The 10,193-nt window shown below is 41.3% G+C and overlaps 1 protein-coding gene across 1 annotated transcript in view; it reads left to right on the top strand.

Annotated features, from left to right (window-relative positions):
• Positions 1-781: 781 nt before the first annotated feature.
• CABCOCO1 (ciliary associated calcium binding coiled-coil 1) overlaps positions 782-10,193 on the top strand; it is a 50,847-nt gene continuing 41,435 nt past the window's right edge. Inside the window, exons 1-2 of the mRNA XM_036385618.2 lie at positions 782-799; positions 7,663-7,793. Of these exons, the coding sequence (XP_036241511.2) occupies positions 782-799; positions 7,663-7,793 (149 nt within the window). The remainder of the gene's footprint in view (positions 800-7,662; positions 7,794-10,193) is intronic.

Below are 10,193 nucleotides of genomic sequence, written 5' to 3'. Positions count from 1 at the left end.
AGCACAGCACAAATTGTAGGAATTCACAGTGTGGGCTCTATTTCTTTAAAATTCACAGTGTGGGCTCTATTTCTTTAAAATACTATGAATAATTCTACAAAACACTGCAGGATCCAGCTCTCTGAACCTCAAAGATTTCTGACTCCTTTTGGAAGCGCGATTGGTCTACCTGTGTCAGTGAGGGTCAGGGTATTTGAGCAGAACAGGAGCTACAGACGTGTTGAATCTCACACTTTACATCACAATCTTAGTGGGTAATGGGCATGTTCTTGTCTCCTGTGCCCCAGCTAGGACACAGGTACTGTACTTTGTGGTTTGCACATTTTAAGAAACTGAATACCTTCTGAAGGTGGCCAAACTACTCCAAAGCAGTGGCACAGCCTGAAACAGCTGCACAAAATCCCGGGAGGCCTTTGCTTTATGTGAGGCACTACAAGGAAGTTGTTTTGTCATACCAGCTCCCTCAGCACATCCATAAACTTTGCAAAGTAAGTTATTTCGCTCTTTGTTCTTTTTACTGTTCACCTACCAAATGCTTGCATTTTATTTGATATTGCGGGTAAATGCTATTACTCTGAATTACTGCTGCTGTGTGCAATACAAAGCTGACAGAGAAATGTTTCGATGTAGTTTTAGTTCACTACTGTTCCGCGTTTATTAAATAAAAGCGGCAGGCGCTGGGCCGGGCCGCGGCGGCAGCGCGGCCGTGAGGGGCGGGCCGGGCTCTGAGGGGAGCGCGGGCAGGGCGCCGTGAGGGGCGGGCCCGGCCGTGCCGGCGGCCATGGCGGAGGGCGTGCAGGTACCGCCGGGACGGGAGCGGTTTGTGGTAAACTGTCCGTGCTGAGCTGCACCAAGGGCCGCAAGGATGGTGAGGGGTCTGGAGCGTCTCGCTTGTGACGAGACACTGCGGCAGCTGGGCTCGTTTAGTCTGGAGGAGATTGAGAGGGGTCTTATCAATATATTTAAATGTCTCAGAGGTTAGGAGGATGTGCCAGTCTCTTTTCAGTAGTGCCCGGTGACATGAGGAGCAACGGCCATAAACCACAACAGAAATTTCCACTTCAATATGAGGAAGAAGTTCTTCATATGGTGGGTGGCAGAGCCCTGGAACGGGCTGCCCAAGGAGGTTGTGGAGTCTCCATCTCTGGAGAGAGGCGTTTGGAGACATTGCAAACCCATCTGGACGCGTTCCTTTGTCACTTGCTCTGGGTGACTCTATCTCGGCTGGGGGATGGACTGTATTACCTCTACAGGTCCCTGCCAACCCTTACGATTCTGTGATTTTGTGTAGAAAAGGGTGTGATGTTAAAAAAGCTCTGTGTGTCCGTAAATATGCATATGTACATGTAAAAATACACCTGTCATCAATGTCAGTTCCCACTGTCAGGTCCCAATGTCACTGTCGTCACCCAGTCAGTTCAATGGAGAGACAATGCCTGCCCTGGCAGCTCCTCCAGCAGAGACTCTGGAGCCTGGGCTAGCACAGCCCAGCCAGCTCCCTCACCCGGAGCTGCTGCTGCTGGTGTGTGCCTCCTCCTTCTCTGACCTCCCACTGCCTCGCCCGGTTTCAGTTATGGACCCTCCTTTATAAATATATGGTTATTTCTTGGTACGTTGGCTTTGTGTGGCTTCTGTCGTAGGGAGCTACAGGAGTGGTTTTTGTGAGAAGCTGCTGGAATCTTTGCCATGTCCACTAGAGCCAATGCCAGCCAGCTCCAGGACCCACCCATGGCTGGCCAAGGGTGACCTCACCAGAGACAGAGATCTGGGATAACAGATTTAGGAGGGGGAGGAAGGAAGCCATACAGCAGCAGCTGGAAGAGTGGGATGAGAATATAGGAGAGTGAGAGTCCTGTAAACACCAAGGCCAGCAGAGAAGGAGAGGCAGGAGATGCTCCAGGTGCCAGAGCATATTGCCCTGCAGCCCATGGTGACACAGCTGTGCCCCTGGGGCCCATGGAGATCATGGTGGGGGAGACACCCATGTTGAAGCAGTTCATAGAAGACTCCCTGGTGGGGGGCACCCCATGCTGGAGCAGGGTTAGAGTGTGAGGAGTCTTCCCCATGAGGAGGCAGCAGGATCAGATGCAACACGTGATGAAATGACTGAAAGCACTCTACGCCATCCCCCTGTACTCCTGGGGGGAGGTGGTAGAGAAAATTGGGAGTGAAGTTGAGCCTGGGAAGAGACGAGGAGTGTTTTGAAATGTAGCTTTTATTTTGCATTATTCTACCCCGATTTCATTGGTAACAAATTATTTTTCTGCCCAAACCGAGACCCTTTTGCTCATGATAGTAATTGGTCAGTGACCTTTCCCTGTCCTCACTTTTTCCCACAAGCCTTTTGTTATGTGTCCTCTCCACTGTTCAGCTGAGGAAGGGGCTGACAGAGAGGCTGTAGTCAGCTCCTGGGCATCCAGCCTAGGTCAAACCACCATAGTGGGCTTTTTTTGTGGTGGTAGGAGTCTCCTAATTTTTGGTTGTTGAGGAAAAGGCTTGTGGTTTCCTTTTAAAGAGCACTGGGGCAGTAGAAGCAAGCTTACACTTTCCTTCCAGCAATATCACAGTTGTATTTCTCACCTTTCATTGCTGTAGGTAGCTGAAGTGCTCTGGAGGATTTTACCAATCCACAGTGTTTGCATTAATATTTGCTTTATTTGCTTGTCTTTGGCCTCCTCCCTGTTTTTTTCCTGCTTCCTTTTTTGACTTGGTTGACAGAGGTGTGGTTTCTGACAGGCAACTCATTTAATGCTGCTTGTCAAGAGGTATAAGAGTAAAATTCATTCCTCCCAAGAATGTATGAGGTATTGCATCAACTCAGAATTTCTCCCTCAAGCCTGTCTATGTAGTTGTAGCTACTATAAGATAATTTTCTTCTGCTTGAACTGCTTTGTTGTCTCCGCTGGCCAAGCAGTCGCTGTGACTGTTCTGGGAGTGATCAAGCGCCTTCAGCCAGTGTCATGGTTGTGTCTTGTCAGTACAAAAGCTCACCATTTAGGTTTCCTTAAATAAATAAACCGTCTTCCAAGTGAAATGTGTTGCTAAGTATTCTAAATGCTTTATGAAAAATATATGCATCTTTCACAGAGCTCCGTTAGCGCTCTGTGTAAATATTTTGGCAGTTGGAGCAGCGTAACACTGGGGTAATGCAGTCAGATCACAGTAAAAGGACACAGGGTGTGCTCTATGGGACACGACAGGCTGTCAGAAATATATTGTACATCTGGTTGAAATGTACCATTGAAATTTTTGTAGATTTTACTTCATGGCTTTATAAAAAGAATCTTTAGAGGAATTCAGTGAACTTTTTTTTCCATGTGTTTTCTGTTCCTCATGTATTGAAGTTTGTTTGACACACAGCAGCTTACCTTTGTGATATTTCTGTCTATCCTTTATGATTTATTTTTATTGGAAACCACGTGGAATTATGTGTTTTTATGAATTACATTCTATAGTCTCTAGTTTTGGCTGAAGGTAGCTTAGCATGGTCCATATATAGGGTGTAGGAAACACTATTCTGGTACTGTTTCCTTATATAATTTCTTACATTTTGAGACAATTCCTTTTTATTTAAATGGAATATTTTTATAATCGTTACAGCTTGTAATGACTTTCAGCAGAAGGTCTGTTAGAAAATCTGAATACTGATCTTATCAAGTCTTGCTGCTGCTTTATTTTTAACCACATTTTCTCATAAGTGGTCTGCAGCTGTGAAAACATCAGGAAAATTTATAGTCATCGTACGTTTGGTCAACCATAAATCATGATATATGGACTGTGACATTTTTGAAACATATTTTGTTATTAAAAGGACACCATCGTGTTTATAGTGTTCCTGGAAAGCTTTCTTTGCCTTTAGGTTTTGTGTTTTGCATTTCACGCATCTGCATATTTCCCTTTTGAAGACAGTTGAAATGAGTGCTATTATTTTTATTTCCTCATTTGTTTGATGACAAAAGAAATGTTTATGATTAAAAATAGCAACTATTGATCTTAACTTCCCATTGTGGGAGAGGACAAGTGGAGCCTTTTAAAAACAAACAGGAACAGTGAATGTGTTTCTGTTTCTGCCTTAACTATTTGTGTAGAAAGCTTCAGGATTTTCTGCTGCTACTGAAGCATTTGACAGCTTGATAACAAAATGTGTATAATAATACAAATAACAGCCTGTGTTGCTGGTGTAGTTTGGTTGGGTTTTTTTCATTCCCATTTTGATTGAAGTTGTAACTGATCTACAGCGCTCTTCCAGGGTACATCTGCTCTGCTGTCAGCCCAGGCAGAGCAGCTGAGGTTGCTTTTTGTGAGCTACTGGAAAGTTGAGTCCAGTCTGATTTCCCTGGTAGGGTGAGGACAGCAGGATCTTGGGTTCCTTATGCTTTGAGTATTTGCTACACTTGGTGAGATTTGCTGTTCCCTCTGTGTATGTTTTTGGAAGCCATGATTTTGCAAAGCATGGTGGTGTATTGTCAAACAAATGCAAATGCTGTCTTCAACCACTGCAGAAGGCTCATCCCAAAGGACAAGCTTATTTTTCTTGAGGAATGCTGGTGCTCATTTCAATTGCTGTGTTTTGGGGTTTGGCCACTCTGGAAAGGCCCTCACCAAAACTGCAGGTAGTGGGGCATTTTTCCTAGCCAGGGGTGACTCAGTACAGGTTTGAGGCTTTGAGAGTTCTTTCCCACCTGTAAGCACAGAGGATTTTTGCAGTTTGCTGTTTAACTTTATCAGGCTGCTGCTGCTATTTCCTGCTTCATGGTAGTGAAGAGAGACTGAGAGATTCTGAAGATCTTACTTTTTTGTTTTAGAATGTCTGGTTTGGTATTTTGATTTGATGCTCTTAACAAGGGATGCCCACAGCATTTGCAGTAATGTATTGAACAGCCAGAAACATATTATGCATTCAGAACAGCTAAAAATCCATCAAAGGAAAATAAAGCTGTAACAAATAATTCTCTACTAGCAGCCTGTATTTAAACAGGCAGGCTACTGCTGGGAGTGGGCATTGGTAGGATTGGTTTCAGGAGTTTTGTTCCTGACACACGAAGACAGCATTACTAGAATTAACTCAGCTTGGATTACCTCAGTCAGTACTGCAGTTAATACTAAAATGAACAGTAAATTCTTTAACACCAGTGAATGCATATAAAAATAATCTCCTGGTACTTTTAGTAGTGGTTAAAGAGACAAAAGTAATCAATCAAAATAATTGTAAGCTTTTAGTCAGGTGTGTGTGTAGGTTCAGCCCAAACAGCAACTGTCTATAAACACAGGATTGTTTAAATGATTTATGGACCTTCAATACTTTCTTAAATTACAGAAATATTGCTGATCTTAAAAAAATTTAAATCATGTGCTTTCTGTCCCATAGTTCCTCATCTGTCATTTGTGACACTATCTCTTATCTGATACCTTTGCTTGTTATGGTGGACAGTGGTGCCCAAACCCCATCTTATCATGAGCATTACCAAAACCAGTAATACATTGGTGGGAATGTTGCTGCTGGGAATGTTGTTCCAGCCACAAGGTGATGAAATGGATCTTGGGAAGCATTCACCTTGCCCTGTAAACTGTTGTGGTTTGATGTGCAGATTAGGGAGCCTTATCTGCAACACTCAGTTAGTTACAGCAGCTGCCTATCTCTTCAGTTTAAACTGCAGCTTGTAAAATATTAGTGTTTTGCCTTACTAACAGTTATGCCCAGTAAGATGTTGACTGACTGACCAGTCATATGTAATTTATATAGTGGTGGTCACTGTAAATACTAAAGTATTCTATGTATTGAACATCCTAAGAGAAAGCGAGGGAGGAACATTAATTCAGTTTCCAAAACATTAATATCAGTTATTCATTTAATTCAGCCCCCACAGCTTCTAAAGAATCTCATGTTCAACAGGTTTCTAATACCACTATAGGAAAGCATTTATATTTTTTCTTCTTACTGAAATATGTCTTTCAATAATTGTATATTAGCAGGTAGTGCTATCGTTTTTTCCCCGCAGCTTCCATTATAGCAGCATTACTGACTGTAGGAGCATTTTTTAATGCTGTTTAAATTACTGCTGATAAAAGCAAACTAACATCATGCTTTTAACTATGTGAAGGAAGCCTTCGTTTATTTCATTTCTGTTCTTATGAGATAGTGTATCTGAGATTCACTTGTTTACAGTTGGGAGCAATAATTTTTCATATTGAAGTATATGTGAAGTACTCAAGTACTTAATTAGAGAGGAGAAAATAGTCTGTCCACTGAATGAATGTTCTTTGTTGCTCTCAGTCTTGTTTTGTCCCTCCCGTCTGTGGCAGCTCTTCAGCTAGTCCCAGGATTTCAGTACATCTTGTAGCTCAGCAGCAGCAGGGGGAGTAGTGTAGCTTTAGTTGGGGCCTCTCCTTGACCGGCGCTGGAGTGCGTTGGTATCAGCTCAGAGCAGTGCTGGTCGGGCTCAAAAATTGGTGTGTGTCAGGAATTCTGCCTTGCTCTCCGTGTATGAGCTGGAAGCGGGATTCTGCAGGCTTTGCCTTGCTGCACTTCTCTAAACCCCAGATCCTGCAGAAGTACAAGTGTACCTGCTACACGCAAATTGTGCCAGGGGTTTGTGTGGTCAGGCCAGGCAGACTCCCAGCAGGAGGCTGGGAGGCCTTTTTGGACTGGTTCAGCTGCTTGGTCAGAGCTGGGCCAGCACCAGTGCCCAGCAGGGCTTTGTCCAGTTTGCTCTTGAAAGCCTGTGAGGATGGAGATTCCTCTGCCTCTCTGGGTTATCTATTCTAATGATTAAGTATTTTCATACTGAAATATTTTTCCTTATGCTGCCTCATTGTGGATCCCCTTCAACTGGAGCATAGTCCCATGACCCACTGTCCCTTTTTCCCCTGCAGTGCACCTCTCTGAAGGGGCTGCTTCATCTCACACCTCACTTTGTCATCTACATATTCTATTGTGAAACAGTTTTAGGGGATTTTTTTCTACTGTTTTTTGCATTTCATAGATTTCTTACTGAATTTTTTTTTTGTCAATGACAACACAAAATATCATCAAATATTCCTGTTTTTTCGAAGACCATTGCATTGTTAGTTCATGCTCAGTTTGTTATTCCCTAAAATGTGTCCATCCTTCCTAGGAACAGTAGTGTCAGATCCTTATTATTCTGTTGCAGCAAACATCTTGGACTTTTGTTTGGCTAGGGGAAGGAGATAGTGTAGACAGTAAATTTGAAAATGCAATCAAGTACATGGTGGAGAGCAAATAACATAGTAATTTTCATGTATTCTCATAGTATGTTTAGGAGAAAGTTAATTTTAAAATTTAATTATTGTGCAACACAGTATCATGTTGGTCAAATTTAGATTCATGGATTCTTTTGCACCTTTAAAGCTCTGTTGTTTTTACTTGCAAGTTAATTTAATCTTGTGCACATAATATGTCAGTGTGTTCCCATATGAATTTATGACAAAAATACTATATTCCATGTATCTGCCCAGCTTTTCTCTAGTAAGAATGTGTTAAGGTATTGTGTTACTGCTGTATAATTACAGCTGTCTTCCATTTTTGACATTTGTTGAATTAATCCCTTGCATACCTCCTCAATATAAAAATGTTATTTAGATAAGTTACTGTCATAATAAAATAAACATTTTTAAATTACATTCCTATGTACATGTATGCAGGATGAAGTTCGTGATCAGGATGAAGTCCGCGATCAGGGTGATTTAGGTGGAGCAAAGATTATCAATAGGACATTTCTTTCTCTTTCCCAAGTAACTGCCTTGTCAGAAGAAGATCTGGAAGGAGTTGAAAAGTAAGTAGCAGTGACAGCAATGCTGGAACCCATATAATAATGAAATAAAAATTGCAGACTGTTTGTTAGATTTCTTTTGTGATGGTTATGTCATTAGTCTTTAATTGTTCAGTTAAATCATTGATATTTAATGTTATTCATGAAAGATGGCAGAAACACTTTTGATCTCAGATCCAGCCTGGTTTACTGGTTTTCCTATATCTTTTAATTTTGCTTAGACTCCTTTTTTTCCACTTGAATTTCACCTTGTGGTTTCTGAATTTACAATAGCTTTAAATACGCTGTAAACAAAACACAAAATAAGAACAGGCTGATACTGAGCTTTTTTTGGTAAGTCTCACTGGGTAACCCTTTTTGCTAAAACATTCAAGATTCTGTACTGTAACATGAGTTACCAAAAAATCATAAAGGTCTTGAAAGTTCGGCAGGGAATGGAAAGCTTAAGAAGGCATTAGTAGGTCGCCATTATGGTGCTCTGGGGAAATAGGAGGCAGCCAAAGACTTCTGATGTCAGGCTGCCTTTGTCTTTCCTGTACCAACACTCCCTTGTTATTAGTGTTTAATAGCAGCTAAATTTAGGAGGCCAGGAGTTCGACCTGAGACTCCAGATTTATATTTGAAAAATGGGACTTTTCAGAAGTGCAAGAATTATTTAGGAGCGTTTGTGTCTGCTAGTAGGTTCTTAGGGAATTGAAAGCCAAAGGGCTGGGCCGCTGGTCTAGTTTGGGAAGGAAAAGGTGGGGGGGTGTATAAAATCCAGCTTTGTTCCTCTGAATAGGTAACCATTTGATAGAGATTAAAATACTCCTGAAACATATTCTGTTCTTCCTATTTGACACTATTCTAGGGAGAAAAGGTTTTTCTGGGATATTTAAAAAAAAATGGAAAGAAAATTTGCCACCATCAAATAATAATAGAAAAAATTCTTTCCTTTCCTGTTTTCTCTTGCACAATAGGCCTCTTTAAATTTAGAGGAGACTGAAGTGTACAACTCATGGAGACTAAAATGTGCTTAATGTGCACAATTCTTTGTGCAACTTTCTCATCAAGATTAAAATGAAGAGCACTGAAAGATCATATGTTCTTTTAGTCTCAGCTGATCACATATGTATTTATATATACATGCTGTACAAGGGGAATGTAAAGTATATACTGCATCTGACAGGAAAGAGCATAGTTACAGGGTATTTTATGCACACTAAGCAGTTTAACAGCAGCATTAAAATTTTGTTTACCACAGTGCATTGTGTCTATTTACAAGAGCAGTTTGAAGGCCACAGCTAGGGTTAGAAAATCAGAATAGGTCTGACTGAGTCTGAGAGTTTTGACTAGGGAGTTTTGTACTGCTGTCCATCTTGGTAAGACTTGCACCCTATGAAGAAGGAAAAAGCAGGGAGGGTAACTGTGGAATCTAACTGCCCCATCATTTCACAAGCATGTACAGATACTGTTGTCAGTGACATGCCTTACAGAATATTGGAAAGATGAGCACTGGCATTGTTAGCAGAATCAGAGAAAATCTAAATCCCTGAGAAGCTCTGATTATGAACACACAGAGTTGGCAGAAGCTTCAGAGAGAGAGGATATGGACTGTTTCAAACCTTGGAAAGTTCAGCTGGCCATGTTCCACTTCTATTCCAGGACACAAGTTAAGTGTTTTTAACCGACTTGCATGTGTGCAGCCCTACAAATTTGTCATGCAGAACAAAGGAATACATGTTTTAAACAAAACTGATTGGATTATATGCTTTACTCTGTTAGCTATTGAGGCTTTAATTAAAGAAAGAAACTCATCTCTTTTGACAGCATATCTGTACTGTGTCAGGTAAAGCCCTGAAACTCTAATGGCTGCAATCAGTAGGTCTGGGATTAATGTCCTTCTTAGGAAGGAATGAGAAGGCAGCAGGGCTTGGGAAGACCTTGCTTTTTCACACAGGAGTAGAAACTCTGATCACTGGCACCTGTGTCCTCAGCTGTAGTTAAGAAGCCAAGGATTGCTTTAATGTAAAACTTAACTATCTAAGACATGGCCAAAGTTACACTGGAAGAATTGAAACCTAGTCCTAGCCCCAGTCCCCTCTCTTCATGTGGAAAAAAGCACACAGTTATTATAAAAGATGTAACTAATTCTGTGTTTGGATAGAGTAGACATAAATGTGTCAGCAACAGTATGGCCTCCTACAAGGGAGTGTATTTTTTCATAAATTTTGCAAGTTAAAGTGAGTGGAAAAATTTTCATGGTGTGCCAGTAAAATGGGATAAGGCTCTTTTTAAATGTTTTGACCATTATGGAAGTGCAATTTAAGCTTCTAAATATTTTAGCTACTATCAGTAATTATGTATTATATTATTTGCATTAATTTTCAAATGTAATTTTTCATCAGAGGCCACATGAAAAAT

Source organism: Molothrus ater, chromosome 8, assembly GCF_012460135.2.
Source record: "Molothrus ater isolate BHLD 08-10-18 breed brown headed cowbird chromosome 8, BPBGC_Mater_1.1, whole genome shotgun sequence".
NCBI lineage: Eukaryota > Metazoa > Chordata > Aves > Passeriformes > Icteridae > Molothrus > Molothrus ater.
The sequence above is the reverse complement of the archived record's forward strand: the minus strand, read 5'-3'. Positions and strand labels throughout refer to the sequence as shown.